Source organism: Entelurus aequoreus, linkage group LG26, assembly GCF_033978785.1.
Source record: "Entelurus aequoreus isolate RoL-2023_Sb linkage group LG26, RoL_Eaeq_v1.1, whole genome shotgun sequence".
NCBI classification, from domain to species: domain Eukaryota; kingdom Metazoa; phylum Chordata; class Actinopteri; order Syngnathiformes; family Syngnathidae; genus Entelurus; species Entelurus aequoreus.
This window is the reverse complement of record NC_084756.1, coordinates 34,789,381-34,808,034: the sequence shown is the minus strand read 5'-3', so window position 1 is coordinate 34,808,034 and position 18,654 is coordinate 34,789,381. Positions and strand designations below refer to the sequence as shown.

Below are 18,654 nucleotides of genomic sequence, written 5' to 3'. Positions count from 1 at the left end.
TGGTCCCACCTTTAAAGCCATTAAGGATGTTAAGGTGCATCGCTTGAAAGATTCTCCTGATCTTAAACATGTAAACTGTAACAGTCCTCCTTGTTGTACTACATTTGTGTGTCATGTGGCACCGTGTTTTTTAACCACAGGGCCATGGCCCATTGTTGGGCCGCGAACGCCCCATGCAGGCCCGCCAAAAAATATCTGTTTATGAGCTGTGGGTCGCATGTGCCGCAGTGATACTCTTTTCCACCACTTTTGGCAGTAACGTCAACATCAAACAAACAGAAGAAGTTTGGAGCTAAAGTCATAGAGACATTTCTTAAGCGCAAACAGTACCACTAAAGCGGTGAAACTGTATTTTCATTTGCACCTTATTGACAGTTCATTTAAGAAACATACCGTATTTTTCGGACTAAACAGTGTTTCCCATAAACTGCCAAGATACCTGTGGCGGTGGGGGCGTGGCTATGGGCGTGGTCACCATGACATCATCAAGTAATTTGCATAATTTACTACAATGATTTGATTTTCTCTAAAAAGGCTCAAAAAATGTATACTTACTAATTAATAATAACAGTTTTGTTTTAAACGTCCATCCATCCATCCATTTTACAATATAGTTACATTACTTTATGTACATATTTATATACAGATTTGAACAATAAGTTATTCACTGAAATATATTTATTAATTGTGGTTCTTACAAAAAATATATCTCATATAAAAGCTAAAATGTCTCAAAGCTCTGCCCCTTTAATTAGTGCATATTAAATAATTTAACTTTAGCCTACTACTACAACCATATTATTTACCAGCAACATAAAGTGAAACAGAGGCAGAGGTGTCCTGCCACAGTCAGTAACAAATAAACAGAAAACAGTAGTGGTGGTAGATAGACACAGAGCTTCATCAAACATCTGATCCACTGAACAAAGAGCTCCAAAAATCTTGAACTTTAGACTGCCATCAGTTTTACTCCCTACACTTAACCATGTGTTTCCTGCTGCCTGCAGACTTTGCACCCTTTGTTATATACACATGTTGTGTTTCTAATATAAATACATTTAATAAAGTCAAATACAAATAAGGCAACAAGAGAAGTATCCTACACTTCTCTTTAGTAAAGTACTGTAATTTCCGGACTATAAGCCGCACCTGACTATAAGCCGCACCAGCTAAATCTAGGGGAAAATACAGATTGCTCCATATATAAGCCGCACCCGACTATAAGCCGCAGGGTTTTGATGTGTAATTACCGTAGTACATAGGGGTTCCTGCTACCACGGAGGGGATTGTCGGGACAGAGATGACTGTTTGGGAACGCAAAGCGTCCCATTTATTAACAATAAATCTTTCAATCATTCAATCAAACTTTCACATCTTTGACATGGCGAACAGCATTCATGCAGAGTACAAATAATACAACGGTGCAAAGTAATACAAAGTGCTCGCCTGTACGTTACCAAAATAACCAGCCTACCGGTATATGAAAAGTCAGTCTTTAATCATTGTGTCATCGTCTTCCTCCTGTGTACTAAAACCACCGAAATCCTCTTCCTCGGTGCCGGAGAAGAACAGGCCGTATATAAGCCGCACCGTTGTATAAGCCGCAGGGACCAGAACGAGGGGAAAAAGTAGCGGCTTATAGTCTGGAAATTACGGTAAATCTGAAAAGCCTATATGGGCATCTACATCAACTATATGATTTGCCTGAGAAGCTGGAGAGGACAAAAAAAAACAAGAACAAAAAATTATTTTTTTTTTTTTTTTAGTTTTTTTTATATATTTGTGGCGGACGTAATTCTTTCGTGGCGGGCCGCCACAAATAAATGAATGTGTGGGAAACCCTGGATTATAAGTCGCTCCGGAGTATAAATCGCACCGGCCGAAAATGCATAATAAAGAAGGAAAAAATAATAAATAAGTCGCACTGGAGTATAAGTCGCATTTTTGGGGGAAATGTATTTGATAAAAGCCAACACCAAGAATAGACATTTGAAAGGCAATTTAAAATAAATAAAGAATATCGAACAACAGGCTGAATAAGTGTACGTTATATGATGCATAAATAACCAACTGAGAACGTGCCTGGTATGTTAACGTAACATATTATGGTAAGAGTCATTCAAATAATTATAACATATAGAACATGCTATACGTTTACCAAACAATCAGTCACTCCTAATCGCTAAATCCCATGAAATCTTATACTTCTAGTCTCTTACGTGAATGAGCTAAATAATATTATTGGATATTTTACGCTAATGTGTTAATAATTTCACACATAAGTCGCTCCTGAGTATAAGTCGCGTATAAGTTCCAAACTATGAAAAAAACTGCGACTTATAGTCTGAAAAATACGGTATATTAAGAAATATAAATTGTATTATAATACATTTAAATATATATATATACATATATATATACATATACATATATATACAAATATATATATATATATATATATATATATATATATATATGTACTTTTTTTAATTTCATCATTTATTTTAGCACTGTAATTAAAATCAAGCCGAAGATGACTAAATCAGTGTTAATTTTTGAGTGGGCCGGGCTCCTCTGTAGTGGAAAAGTTGGGCCCCCCCCAAGTCAAAAAGGTTAAAAAAACCCTGATGTAGCACACAATAGCAGCCAAAATACAGCCAGGTATCACGACGGCATGACAATGTAGCGAGGAGGTTGCTAACCACAAGTCTCGTTCAATGCCGCTGTGTCTTTGCTTACCTGAAAGTGCTGGAAGGTCCGCCGTCGCTCGTCAATTCTGTCCGAGAAAGTCCTGAGAGTCCTGAAGAAAAGCAGGAGGTCTCTGTTCTCCTCAACCCTGAAAGGCCATTTTGTGCAATTTTAGCTGCAAAAACTTATGTAGGTAAAGGTTGAAATGTTGAGTTCAGAGCAAGTACACAAAGAGATACAATGACAACTAATAAATGACAATGTGTAAATGAACGCTTGGGCAGTAGTTGGCAATGTCACTTTGGGGAGAAACACGACCTCAAGATAATTTTATTGTGATTGAAATTAATAAATAGATTATTAAATTATGGCGCAAATTAAAGATGCCCTGATCGATACGCCAACCAATCAGTATCGGCTGCTCCTTTGGCCGACTAGCGACAGATGGGCAGTAACAACCTACATGTAGTGAAGTGAAGTGAATTATATTTATATAGCGCTTTTTCTCTAGTGACTCAAAGCGCTTTACATAGTGAGACCCAATATCTAAGTTACATTTAAAGCAGTGTGGGTGGCACTGGGAGCAGGTGGGTAAAGTGTCTTGCCCAAGGACACAACGGCAGTGACTAGGATGGCGGAAGCGGGGATCGAACCTGGAACCCTCAAGTTGCTGGCACGGCCACTCTACCAACCGAGCTATACCGCCCGGTTAGTATAGTATATGTAGCGAAACTATGTGGCTTAACTACATTTCTCAGTAGCTTGGCGGTAGCTTCGCTACTTTTTAAACGAGTAGCTATTCCTGTAGCTTGGCTATTTTTAGACCCAAGTAGCGAGGTAGCTTACATCAAAGCCACAAGCTACAAAGAAAGAAAATAGATTGCAAATCCAGGCCAAAAAAAAAATATGGAGAAAATCCAATGACCTGGTACTGTTGTACCTTGTTTTTACTGTTGTACCTTGTTTTTTTACTGTTGTACCTTGTTTTTTACTGTTGTACCTCGTTTTACTGTTGAACCTTGTTTTTAATGACTACGGCTGCAAACCAAATTGCCCCATGGGGACAATAAAGATTTTCTAAGTCTAAGTGGATGAATGGCAACATCCATAAATACAGAAAAATATCCATGATGATTGGTTGGTGTTGGTGTGATGAGTCACAATTGGCTAAGGTTAGGGTGAAACATTATGGGCTGGCCAATCAGAGGCAAGATAAGGCGGGTTGTTGAAACCAGGAAGCACTAAACATAACAGACACGCACTCATATCACATGACGACAAGGGAGTGAGACAGGAGGGACGCTTCAAGCTGACGACTCAAAAAAAAACAACAACAAAAAAAACATACTTGATAATGGCAGAGGAATTCTCTCCCGCAGATTAGATGATTCCTTTAGCCTTTTTGGCCATATTAAGACAAATGTATGCGCGTAGAGAAAACAATGCCAAAAACAGTTTTTTTTTACTGTGTAAACCAAAATCATAACTACGCTCTTCATCTAAGACGCCCGATACAAATTTAGGTGAGTTGAGTTTATGAAAAGTTTTACTGCACATAACCATTACCAAATAATTCCACACAACACAAAATAAATTTTTTGTCAAGATATAGACAGATGCTGTTTTTTTCTATGCAGAGAAAATGAATAACATTGTAGGGGTGGGCCAAACAAAACGCAAACTAAAATACATACAGCAGGGTCAGGGGACTCCTCGAGGTAGTTGTAAGGTGTCCCCAGCTAAATGACAGATAGTTAATAGTAATGGACTCTTATAGGGTCCATTTGTACACTCTCAGTTACATTAACATTGATATTATACTGTACATGTGGGCCCATAGATATAAATGCCATTAAATGGGGGTCTGTAACTTAATGGCAAAAACCTCATGCTTAAAATGAGTAGTAGATGGTAATGTTTGCTTTTGTTTAGTTATTAGCTTTATTTTGCTCAAAAAGGGTATGGAATAAGAGAATCCGAAAATAGTTTAAATATTTTTGTATATATATATATATATATATATATATATATATATATATATATATATATATATATATATATATATATATATATCAGTGGTTCTTAACCTTGTTGGAGGTACCGAACCCCACCAGTTTCATATGCTCATTCACCGAACCCTTCTTTAGTGAAAAATAAAAATAAAAAATTTTTTCAAATTCAAGACAAAGTTATATGTTTTTGGTAACACTTTAGTATGGGGAACATATTCTAAGTAACAAAGACTTAATTTAGAGTTTTTTGGACACTAGGGGAACATATTCTAAGTAACAAAGACTTACTTTAGAGTTATTTGGTTAGGGTTAGGGTTAGGGCCAGGGTTAGAGGGTTAGGGTTATAATAAGGCCATGCCAAATAAGGCATTAATAAGTACTTAATAATGACTAGTTAAGAGCCAATATGTTACTAATTTGCATGTTAATAAGCAACTAATTAATGGTGAATATGTTCCCCATACTAAAGTGTTACCATTTCCTACAGCATGTCCCTTTTGGGGCCATGGGGGGTTGCTGGAGCCTATCTCAGCTGCATTCGAGCAGAAGGCGGAGTACACCCTGGACAAGTCGCCACCTCATCGAAGGGCCAACACAGATAGACAACATTCACACTCACATTGGTTGTTTTTTTATAATATCCATTAAGTTCAAAGAACAAGTTTTATTATGTGTGACCATGTTTGTTGATTTTTTTTTTTCCTACACCATGACTAGGTATGGTTGTTTGGATTGGGTCGCATATGTAAATGCTGGTAATGTACTCACATGGATGTACAATTAATGGTCACTAACTTGAGTTACCTTTGTTGGCCACTAAATGGATCTGAAAAAAACCCACCATGCCGCCAAATTGCAAATTGCACCCGTGCCGTGGGCCAAATTGAAGACGTTGGCGAACAGTATTTGGCCCATCGGCCGTAGTTTGGACAACGCTGCTCTGTGATATTGGCTCGATACCCAAATTTGTAGTATGACACACATCCCAAGACTGTAAATGACAAAATTTGTTACCATACCCAACAGCAGCCAAAGGAGGCCCTTTTGTAATCTTTAACCTGTTTTGAAATGTTTCTGTTACAATTCAGTTTTTAAAATTTGCAAGCGTAAACGTAACGCAAGCAGCCTGCATTCAGCACAATTTATCATTAGGCAGAGCTGACAAAATAAGGTTTTTTAATTAGTAATTTAGTCGACTATTCGAAACATTTCTCAAAGAATTAATCTTTAGTGGCAGTTCTCGTCTAAACAAAGGTGATTTTATTCTTCCTTTTTAGATGATATAGGAGTCAATAGCACGCACCATAAACACTTCGACAAATTACATCGGCATCGGCCGTTCTCACTCATGTATAATGGTTATTGGGATTTGGCAGCATAAAACCCTGACATCTAGCGCAAATGATAAAACTCTAACACTGTGAATTGATAAAATTCACTGCAAAAAAAATATATTTGTTAATGTATTTTTGGGTTGAGACTGAAAACCAATTCTGTTCAAGACTTTCCAAAATGTTCCATGAGACCCCAGGGCTAGACAGCAGCTGGGTGAAGTTTCCACAGATTGTTATTCCAACTCATTCTGTAGAGCTGATGGAAACATGGCTTCCATATAATGGCGGGAGAGAGTGCCCTGGCTCACTGCTGTTTTATTTAAGTGGCGAGGTCTCAACAGTTCGAAATGATTTGATTTGACACTTTGCATCTTCACTGTGGGACCAGTTAAAACATACACACTGTCAATGCAAATATGTTCCAGCGTAGTCAGAAGTTGAACTTATGAAAAGGTTGAACGCTTTTTTTGCTGTACATCTGGGGTAATTTCAACTTCAAATACCATCTTAAGACTTTGCCATCTCTAATTTCTCACCACATAATTGTGCCAGCCTGAGAGTGGCTTGATATGTGCTTCTGTGACCTCAGTGCAGTTTGGCTCTGCACTATCTGTCTGGAAAAAAAAAATTCTCCAGGCTGCATCTGATTTTCTTCAACTATGGGCTGGGGATCCAAAATGGTTTATGGTTCATTTGACCCAAACTTCCAAGAGACAAGAGCACTACTCTAGGAGCCCACGAGTAAACCATTTCCAAGATGCACTGCGTCACTAAATCACCAGCTCTGTGCATTAACACTGTGACCAAATCCAGCTTGGTTCATCAAAGATCAACGTAAAAGTCTCTCACACACGTTTGAAGAAGGCAGCTTTGTGTCTCAGTCATTATCCGCAGTGTTTTTCCATGTGTTGTTTTCCAAAATTTTGCAGACTCACACCACACAGTCCAGATGTGGCTTGGCCTCAGATATATAGCACATAGAACTTCAAACATCTGCTACGACTTGCTGAAACGCTCACAGGGCTGTCACGAGCCCCGAGGTGGTGAGATTGCAACCTTGAGATACACCTTGCTCATCTCGAGCGGTGCAGAGGCTGGATTTTCCTCAGGCTCTCACGCCTGGATCGTTTGGATGAGGCAGAACCATGCAAGCAGGAATTGAACAAAACACTAACCCAGAGAGAAAGCTGCTGAAGTTCACGAGGTCACTGGCGTCCATCACCACATTCAGACTCTTTATTGTCTTCTCTGATTGGTCCCCCTCCTGCATGACAAACAAGAACTAAAAACAAGGTATATGCAGTGGAACTTCTAAACTTTAACACACTTCCAATTTGCTTGGATATTGACACCATTTTCAGACATTTTAAATCATACGTTTGTATTGTTTTTAGAAATTTGAAGAGTAGGTGTTACCGCTTCATCCGAACAGGAAGAAAGAAAATACACAGAGTTTCCCTCAAAAATGGAACCCTTCCTCGAGACAAGTCTTTTAATGTGTTGTGGGAGAATACCGCTGGTTACATTACTAACAAAACATTGAGGTTACAGAAAGATCCATCATGATGTGGCAAAAGAAAACAAAAAATATATTAATCAAACGTTGCAACAAAGGGTGACGAGAGGAGGCGAGTTTTGAAAAATAACGTCTATTTTCCATGTTGCAAAGCTACATCATTCATCTTGCTATCAAAACAGGCTTAGGCTTTGGAAGAAATTGATAATGCATCTGCCATGATGGAGCAGGCGAGAGCAGGGAGGCAGTGAAGCAGATGTTCTCGTAACTGCTGCTGTAAGAATCACGATGCTTTGAATTACAATTTTTTTTAATTTAATATTATTTTACAGCGAGCGCTATCATTTTTATTCACTCAAGTATTAAAGCGCTGGAAACGTGAAGCTGTGGCCAGCTGCTCAAGTCATTACTCAACATGTGTGAGGATAAACCTCTGCTGCCCCCTTTTGGGCGGACAATGCATTCCATTCATCCATTCCCTACCGCTTGTCCCTTTCAGGGTCGCCGGGGGTGCTGGAGCCTATCTCAGCTGCATTCGGGCGGAAGGCGGGGTACACCCTGGACAAGTCGCCACCTCATCGCAGGGCCAACACAGATAGACAGACAACATTCACACACTAGGGACCATTTAGTGTTGCCAATCAACCTGTCCCCAGGTGCATGTCTTTGGAGGTGGAAGGAAGCCGTCACGCAGTCACGGGGAGAACATGCAAACTCCACACAGAAAGATCCCGAGCGCAGGATCGAACCCAGGACGTTTGTATTGTGAGGCACACGTAATCATTATTTAATTTGTTGTATTTCTATGACTGGAGACATTTAAATTGTACTTTATTTACAAACCAGAGCTCCACTCAAACCAGTGCCGTCATTGTCTGTATGCTATTGTGGTCATTCATCATAAAAAAGACATACTGTCCTAAATGAACAGTTACAAAAAATACTACAAGCTGAAGCAAATATTCCTTGACCCTACGGTAGCTCACAATTAGGCTACCTCCGCGTTAGACTACATTAGGTGCACCCATGCAATCTGATGATACGCTCATGTAGAGGAATTCAGTAGGTTTTTAAAAAATATTCAAAACTGTTCTCTACATCAGTGTTTTTCAACCTTTTCTGAGCAAAGGCACATTTTTTTCATTGAAAAAATCCCGAGGCACACCACCAGCAGAAAACATTAAAAAATGAAACTCAGCAGCCGATAGACAGCAAAAAGTCGTTCTCGCAATTGTTGGATATGAATTCAAACCATAACCAACCATGCATCACTATAGCTCTTGTCTCAAAGTAGGTGTACTGTCACCACCTGTCACATCACACCCTGACTTATTTAGACTTTTTTGCTGTTTTCCTGTGTGTAGTGTTTTAGTTCTCGTCTTGCGCTCCTATTTTGGTGTTGATTGTGATGGCATGTACGGATGTACTTTGTGGACGCCGTCTGCTCCACACGCTGGAAGTCTTTGTTGTCGTCCAGCATTCGGTTTTTGTTTACTTTTTGCAGCCAGTTCAGTTTTAGCTTCGTTTTGCATAGCCATCCCTAAGCTTCAATGCCTTTTTTTTACCGGCACTCGCTTTTTGTTTATTTTTGGTTAAAGCGTTAGATACCTTTTTACCTGCAAACCATCTACCTCCCGACATCTACAAAGCAATTAGCCACCTGCTGCCACCTACTGATATTTAAGAGTATTACACGGTTACTCTGCCGAGCTCTAGACAGCACAGACACTCAACAAAGGCACATTTGCGGATTATAATTACTGGTTGGCAAAAAATATTTTTAATCCAATTACCGTAATTTCCGGACTATAAGCCGCTACTTTTCCCCCTCGTTCTGGTCCCTGCGGCTTATACAACGGTGCGGCTTATTTACGGCCTGTTCTTCTCCGACACCGACGAAGAGGCTTTCGGTGGTTTTAGTACGCAGGAGGAAGACGATGACACAATGATTAAAGACTGACTTTTCATATACCGGTAGGCTGGTTATTTTGATAACGTACAGGCGAGCACTTTGTATTACTTTGCACCGTTGTATTATTTGTACTCTGCACGAATGCTGTTCGCCATGTCAAAGATGTGAAAGTTTGATTGAATGATTGAAAGATTTATTGTTAATAAATGGGACGCTTTGCGTTCCCAAACAGTCATCTCTGTCCCGACAATCCCCTCCGTGGTAGCAGGAACCCCTATATACTATGGAAATTACACATCAAAACCCTGCGGCTTATAGTCGGGTGCGGCTTATATATGGAGCAATCTGTATTTTCCCCTAAATTTAGCTGGTGCGGCTTATAGTCAGGTGCGGCTTATAGTCCGGAAATTACGGTAGGTGAAATTACATCATCTCCCACGGCACACCAAACAATATCTCGCGGTACACTATTGGTTGAAAAACACTGCTCTACATGATACAGTACAGTTTTACAAGCCCAGTTCTAAACATATATTGTTAAAGCTGACCGATGATGATTTTCCTCTTTTCGGACCTATAAATGTTACAATGTTGGTTACTGACGGAAGAAGATTTTTTTTCATATATCCATATTTAAGTGTTACTTCTTTATTTTCATAGTCATATTACAAAACAGCTAGTGTGCTAGTGTTCATCCAATTTGTTCTTTCAATCTGCAAGTAGTGTCGGCCTTGATAGTTTGGAATGCAGGAGTGCAAAGATAACTCAGGGAGTAGACATAACAACGGGAGTGGGAGCGAGGGACAGATGGAAGAAAACAGCACTTCCGTGGGTTTGGGGGGGGAGATCGATCTTGGCTGGGCTAGTGAACGCTTCTTGTCTGGATTGGTCTCACGTTTGTTTTCAGAGCTTTGAAAATAAATCACAAAATACCCATTCTGTCTGGTGATCAATTTAAACTTCAGCTTATGTGCCATTGAAAGAACCTGGGAGAGACTAGCAATTTGAATTCCCAATAGGAGGAAGAGCTAGTCAAACGCAACATTACTCGTGTTACTCAATCCCGATGCGTCAAATCATAAGGTTCATGCACTTGGGCGTGAGCTTGCAGGCAGTTTTGGATACCTCTGCCCGCAGTGTTTGGCATTCTTTTGTAAGATTGGCTACGTTGTGATGTCACAGTGAGGTGGACGTACATATGTGGTCATTCTTGGACATGCTCTGTCGGCAAGCCTCCTTCCCCTTTGCTGAACAAGACTGCTGCCGCTGCAGCTTCTGTATATTCCCTCTCGTTTCATTCCCTCCTGACTGCTTTGTGTCTATAAAATAAATGCTGTGTTAAATAAAGACATCCATGTTTATTTGTTCATGACATTTTGGACACTATGAAATTGGATTAGCCGCTGAATTGGAAAAAAATGGCAACATTATGACTTGATTTGATGGAATGCAAGAGAAGTTAGAATAAAGCGTTATTTCCAACCAAACGTGGCATGCGCATAATTACGCCGACATGTGACATGCAGTAAAGCAAATGCTGATAAAGGCAGGGTTTTTTTTAACAGTGGGGATCTGTACCTCATGTTGTGACTGGCAAATATATACGTATATTGTTTATAAAGTTTATTCACTGAAAAAAAAAAAATAGCGGTAATGTTCGTTTTCTAAATGTAAATTTAACAGTGTACATTTTTAAAAGATACATTCTGATATTTTGGAGAGACGATATCGATCGCAAACTGGAAACGCCTCCACAAACGAACATCTTGCAGACAGACTCAAGGAATGTGTAACAAATGTGACTGTGAAGCAAAATTCACACAAACGCATATTCTAAACATCTAGAGGCAGTCCTGGCTAGATTTACACCCTGGGCGAACCATCCCTTGACTTACCCCCAAACCCTGCCACCAACACAACAATCTATTATATTATTTGTACTATTGTACTATATAATCTCAAATATGAAAATGCAACAAAAACAAAGAGGAAAAAATACAGTATATAAACACCGATGTAAATTGCACAAACCCTTCATCGCATGATCTAATAAGTATCCTTGAAATATCCCTGAAGAAAACTGACAAAAAAAACCTACTCTATTGAGCATTAAAAAAAGATTCCTGCAGTAAACTATTTCGTATTTTACATGCGAATTTTGAACAGTTCCAATTATGACAACACACCAGTTTTGTATACAGTGAAACAGCAGATAATTAACATAATGTGAATTTAGTCTTCAGACTGGAGCAGATTATTCAACCCGTGTTTTTCTCCCTGTTTACAACTGGCTTTAACATTAACAACAGGCGTGAAATGCAATCTACAACTTGGCCGTCATCAATGACATCATCATACGAAATGTGTTGGGCAACTGTATGATTGAGGCTGATGATGGCAGTCCAGAGACAAGTCCAGACATCGTGGACCTCAAGTACGTTTTAATAAGCTTCAGCCTGGAAAAAACTGCTCGGCTTCAGCTCCTGTCACTCCTTACTTAATTCGTATAGTTGCGAGTTCAGCAAAACTAAAAACCAAACACAGTCGTCTTCTGTGGCTAACAGCAATGAATTAGCAAGAGGCTAATTGTTAGCCTATAGCAGTGATACTCAAACTGTGGTAAGGGTTCCATATAGTGGTATACAAAAGAATCCCTTGATTAAAGTACAGTGTTTTATATTCCTATATTTAAACACAATGTTACTGTTCAAACTGTGTGTAATGTTAAAGTAGCCAAACATACTAAATATACTTGTTAAAAAAACTGTTTTGTTTTAATGACTACTTAGCCCTATTATGCTACTGTATTTGAATGTTGATCATTATGCTGGTACCTAGAGAGCCAAGTTTTTCCTAAGGTGGTAGTTGGTGAAAACATTTTGAGAACCACTGGCCTATAACCTACTGTCACTCAAAGAAATCTGCAGACCTTTTTTCTTGTGCCCGTTTCTCATCTTCTTCTTTTCCTAAACCTGACACCTGATGGCGTCTTTGGTCTTTCACTTTGATCCATGATGAAGATGAAGACTCGACATCATTAACTTTTTCATTACCAACACTGTCTGCGCCCGTCAAATAACCGGAGTCCCGTTTCCACGTCACCCAATTAATAACATGTAGGTGTAGTGGTCTATTTTAATTTTAGGAATGAAATACAATTTATTTGGAAGCAGTTTGTGTTGTGTGGCCTTACTGGCCTGGGATCAGTCTATCCCTCGCCCCACTCACTTTTGCCTCTTCTGACACACACAACCTGCATCACTCTCAGCAGCAAGTCGAGGTGCCAGTAGCTGTTTTTATACAGAGCACTAATCTGCCAATTTGCCCCTCCTTTTGGCAGCTCGGCCATCGTTTCTATACAGAGGGCGGCAAGTTGGAGGTCTGTTTTGGTCCGTCTAAAACCGTGGGTGAGTCGGGCAGAGGTGTTAATGACCTGCACCAGAGGCGTATTTTGGAAAACGAGTACTATTACACCTCTGTCTTAAAAAGCCAGGCCGGCAAATATGCCGCCTTCTCTATATAAAAAGGGCCACTAATCGAAATGAGCTGTGGTAGTCTAGAAAAGTGGCAACTTTTATTTTTGATTGTTTTTGTGTGTGCGCCCTCAAATAAATTGCGCCCTGGCGGCCATGCCATACTTATTATCTAGACCAGGGGTGCCCACACTTTTTCAGAAGGCGAGCTACTTTTTAAATGACCAAGTCAAGGAGATCTACCTTATATATACATATATATATATATATATATATATACATATATATATATATATATATATATATATATATATATATATATACACATATATATATATATATATATATATATATATATATATATATATATATATATATATAAATACAGTCGCGATCAAAAGTTTACATATACTTGTAAAGAACATAATGGCATGGCTGTCTTGAGTTTCCAATAATTTCTACAACTCTTATTTTTTTGTGATAGAGTGATTGGAGCACGTACTTGTTGGTCACAAAAAAACATTCATGAAGTTTGCTTCTTTTATGAATTTATTATGGGTCTACTGAAAATGTGAGCAAATCTGCTGGGTCAAAAGTATACATACAGCAATGTTAATATTTGCTTACATGTCCCTTGGCAAGTTTCACTGCAATAAGGCGCTTTTGGTAGACATCCACATTATTACTATGATTGTTATTATCATTATTATTATTGGTATTATCATTATTGTTATTATCATTATTGTAATTATTATTAATGTTATTATTATTGCTATTATTATTATTATTGTTATTGATAATATTATTATAATTGTTATTATTATTTTTGCTATTATTATTTTTGCTATTATTATTATGATTGTTATTATTATTATAATTAATATTGTTATTATTATTATGATTATTATTGTTAATATGATTGTTATTATTATTATTTGTATTATTATTATTAGTTTGGTTCTTTTATGAATTTATTATGGGTCTACTGAAAATGTGACCAAATCTGCTGGGTCAAAAGTATACATACAGCAATGTTAATATTTGGTTGCAAGGCAAGTTTTACTGCAATAAGGCGCTTTTATTAGCCATCCACAAGCTTCTGGAAAGCTTCTGGTTGAATTTTTGACCACTCTCTTGACAAAATTGGTGCAGTTCAGCTAAATTTGTTGGTTTTCTGACATGGACTTGTTTCTTCAGCATTGTCCACACGTTTAAGTCAGGACTTTGGGAAGGCCATTCTAAAACCTTAATTCTAGCCGGATTTAGCCATTCCTTTACCACTTTTGACGTGTGTTTGGGGTCATTGTCCTGCTGGAACACCCAACTGCGCCCAAGACCCAACCTCCGGGCTGATGATTTTAGCTTGTCCTGAAGAATTCGGAGGTAATCCTCCTTTATAAATATAAATATAATTCACTTCACTTCGCTATTTTTCATCAGTTTTTATTAGTCCCTTCTTTTGCAGTATATTTGATTAGTATTTACTTTTGTAATCAGCCTGACCTAAGCCTTGAAAATAATATTTGTGATTGACACATGCTTTCCTATCATTTGACAAGGTTGTACACTGTAAGTAGCTTAGATATAATTAGGATTGAATACAATTAAAATCAAGAGTAAGATTACTAATTCAGTGTTAATATTTGAGTGGGTCCCGGGCCTCTCTGTAGTGGAAAAGGTGGGCCCCGGGGTCAAAAAGGTTAAGAATCCCTGATCTAGACCACGAGGAAGTGTGTTAAATGTCGAATAAAATCATCGTAAATCTCCTTTACATGACTACCTCTCCAACAAAGTCAATCAAAAGTGAACATTACAATGTGGCCTGACACTTTAAACACGGAGGACTCACCTTGACCTCTGAGATCTGAAACTCAACCTGGAACTCCAACCCTGAGCAATGACCAGAAATGCACATCTTTTGGACCAACTTAGTACTACCTAAAAGACACAAACCCAAAGTACTGTTAGTGCATCACTTACACTGTGTGAACATGTTAAACAGAGTAAGCCCTTTGCAACTGTAGGTCGATATGTGTGCAGGTATCATGATGCTATTACATACTGTTCAGGTAAAAAGTTAAATTATTATTTAAAACATTATTGTATTACTTCTTTCCAGTGAGTGTGTGGTGCAGCTGTTGAGAGTGATGCCATTCATCTGGCTCTGGCGCCGCAGATCCTCCTCCAGCTGCTCCACCTCCTTCTTAAGACAGGACAAGACCTCCTCTGCGCTTCCTGGCGGCGTCTGGCCACGCACATGTGACCTGTGGGGACACAACACATTGCTCGACCGTCGTCATTTGCAGAACCATAGAACATATGTTAGTGAAAAATGTGTTTCGATTTGAAAAACGGATAAGAACTCACAGGGCATGTTGCATTTGTTCACTGAAATATAAAGTGTGGTCTCTGTGGTTCTTCTGCTGCTCTTGCAGGTTTGCAACTTCAGCCTGGAGATGCTTGATCTGCTCTTCCAGCAATTTCACCTCCTCAACGTTCTTTGCATTCATGTTCTCCATCTTGATGAAGAAATCTTGCCCTGTGTATGCTAGTCATATGACCATATGTGAATATTACCATTAGTGAATATTGTTAAGCAACATTTGGCTTCAAAAAACATATCAAACAGATGTGCCAGAGTCTTAAAAGCCTACTGAAACCCACTACTACCGACCACACAGTCTGATAGTTTATATATCAATGATGAAATCTTAACATTGCAACACATGCCAATACGGCCGGGTTAGATTACTAAAGTGCAATTTTAAATTTCCCGCGAAATATCCTGCTGAAAACGTTTTGGTATGATGACGCCACGGATTGTAGAGGACATTTCGGGACAGCGTTGTGGCCAGCTATTAAGTCGTCTGTTTTCATCGCAAAATTCCACAGTATTCTGGACATCGGTGTTGGTGAATCTTTTGCAATTTGTTCAATGAACAATGGAGACAGCAAAGAAGAAAGCTGTAGGTGGGAAGCGGTGTATTAGCTGCTGGCTGCAGCAACACAAACACGTAGCCGGTGTTTCATTGTTTACATTCCCGAAAGATGACAGTCAAGCTTTACCATTGGCCTGTGGAGAACTGGGACAACAGAGACTCTTACCTGGAGGACTTTGAGTTGGATACGCAGACCCGGTACCGTGAGTACGCAGCTGCGGCTTCCAAACATTTGATCGCTTGCCCGTACGTGCGTGCTGCTATGTGCATGTCACGTACGTAACTTTGGGGACTTTGGGGAAATATATGTGCTGTATGAACTTTGGGTAGGTGAACAGTACTTTGGGCTGTGGGATTGAGTGTGTTGTGCGGGTGTTTGAGTTGTATTGGCGGGTTATATGGACGGGAGGGGGGAGGTGTTTGTTATGCGGGATTAATTTGTGGCATATTAAATATAAGCCTGGTTGTGTTGTGGCTAATAGAGTATATATATGTCTTGTGTTTATTTACTGTTTTAGTCATTCCCAGCTGAATATCAGGTCCCACCCGCCTCTCACAGCATCTTCCCTACCTGAATCGCTTCCACTGCCCTCTAGTCCTTCACTCTCACTTTTCTCATCCACAAATCTTTCATCCTCGCTCAAATTAATGGGGAAATCGTCACTTTCTCGGTCCGAATCGCTCTCGCTGCTGGTGGCCATGATTGTAAACAATGTGCAGATGTGAGGAGCTCCACAACCTGTGACGTCACGCTACTTCCGGTACAGGCAAGGCTTTTTTATCAGCGACCAAAAGTTGCGAACTTTATCGTCGATGTTCTCTACTTAATCCTTTCAGCAAAAATATGGCAATATCGCGAAATGATCAAGTATGACACATAGAATGGACCTGCTATCCCCGTTTAAATAAGAAAATCGCATTTCAGTAGGCCTTTAAATACAACATAAAAATGTTCAAATGTATCAGGAATTCATTAACACTAGAGGCAGCTCAAACTTATTTTAATGCAATGATTATTTCTTGTTTTTATTATTGTATAACATGTTGGCCGCAGGCAAGCAAAATGACACTGAGGCCATTAGAAACTTTGCACAAACAATCACTCAAAATCCTTGACCGAAAACCACAACTCCACCATCACTGTTTAGTTCTCCAAAAATATAAATTGTTAAATTTAGCTAACAGTTTGTTTTTTTTACTGTAAAAACAACTTTGGTACCATTTACAGTAATACGAATACACTATAAAAACAACTATCATTGATTTAATGGTAAAAAAAACCTGGCAGCTTAGTTGCATGAAATGTACCGTAAAAAACTGTGGTACTGTTTTTCTATTCCATTTACATTTATATGCTGTAAAAACCACTGCACATTTTACAGTAAAAATTATTTTTCTTACAGAATAGGTAAATAAATATGTAATTGATTTTCTAAAATATGCAAAAGAGACTGATCTCCTATTTAACCGAATTTGAAACGTCATTGAAATGTATATAATTAATGAGCCTTTTGTTAGCTTTTGTGTATCGTTGCAACTTGTTGGGGCCATTCAGGAGTACATTTGTCTGTGGCTTTAGGTCAATATTTGCCTGTACTTATTTCACTAATGTGGTTTTTTTTTGTTTTTTTTGGGTGGGTTACTTGTCTGGGGGGGAAAAATAACATTTGATATGTATTGAATGTATTTCTGGCAAGCGTATGTTAATAAATTCAACAAATGTTTAAAAAAAAAAAATCTACTAATCAAACGCAGAGACAATTATATACTGTACATGTATTTATATACACACATCGTTATTATTCACTGTTACAAGCAGCCCTCTGAGGGCAACCTTAACTGCAACGTGGCCCTCACTGAAAACAAGTTTGACACCACTGATTTAATGAGATGTATCAAAAGAGTTGCCTTAACATACTGTACATAATAACACTACTGTATTATGATTTTTATATTTTATTTAACAATATGTTAACTTTTGTGGTTGTTTTATTAGATTAGGGGGTGCCCAACTCCTATCACTATTAGACCATGTCCACACGAACACAGTTACTTAATAAACACATACTTATCTCTGCATTTAGGTCTCTTGTGCACACGCAAACACGTAATTTTGTCCTTAAAAACGCACACTTTTGCAGAGGCTGGCCAAGATAAAGAGTTTTAAAACTCCCTCCTTAGCATATGTGTGTACAGGGCTCAAACGGAGACGGGAACTCATCTGATGACGTCACGGTTGTGTCATTTGTAAAGTGCAATATGTAGAAAACAACACTGTCTTTCTGCCTTTAGACCAGGAGCGTCCAAACCGCTGCCCGCAAACATCTTCAAATTGGCCTGCAAGACGTCATGAAACTAATAAGAAATCTTACAACCATTTTAAAAGTCCAACAACTTAGATATTGCTATTCTGTCACCATCTAGTGGAAAACATGGCTGCTTCAGATCAATGAACTTTAATTGTATCTTAAGATCATAAGCAGAGCAATTACTTAAAATATATGACCCAATGCAAACAACCTTCCTTAGTCATGGCGCAAAAAAAGTAATAATCCAACCGACGCCAAATGTCAACAGACATGGTTACTGAACTTTGTGGATATTATAAAAAAAAACATCCATTCACCATAAAAAAAAATCCAAACTACACCCATTACACTACATCCATTACAAAGCATGATGGGAAAAATGCAAAACAATCTCCGCACTTATCTATGTTTTGGCGCATTTTAGCTGCTTGATATTTCTGATTAATTACAAAACTTCAAGGAGGTCTTCAC

At 38.7% G+C, this 18,654-nt stretch overlaps 1 protein-coding gene across 1 annotated transcript in view; it reads right to left on the bottom strand.

The window, feature by feature from the left end:
- Window positions 1–18,654, bottom strand: part of cenpp (centromere protein P) — a 118,846-nt gene that overhangs the window by 98,241 nt on the left and 1,951 nt on the right. The window contains exons 2-6 of the mRNA XM_062037675.1: window positions 15,303–15,483; window positions 15,045–15,199; window positions 14,785–14,873; window positions 7,210–7,298; window positions 2,740–2,836 (exon numbers count right to left, since the gene is read on the bottom strand). Of these exons, the coding sequence (XP_061893659.1) occupies window positions 2,740–2,836; window positions 7,210–7,298; window positions 14,785–14,873; window positions 15,045–15,199; window positions 15,303–15,454 (582 nt within the window). The 5' untranslated portion in view covers window positions 15,455–15,483. The remainder of the gene's footprint in view (window positions 1–2,739; window positions 2,837–7,209; window positions 7,299–14,784; window positions 14,874–15,044; window positions 15,200–15,302; window positions 15,484–18,654) is intronic.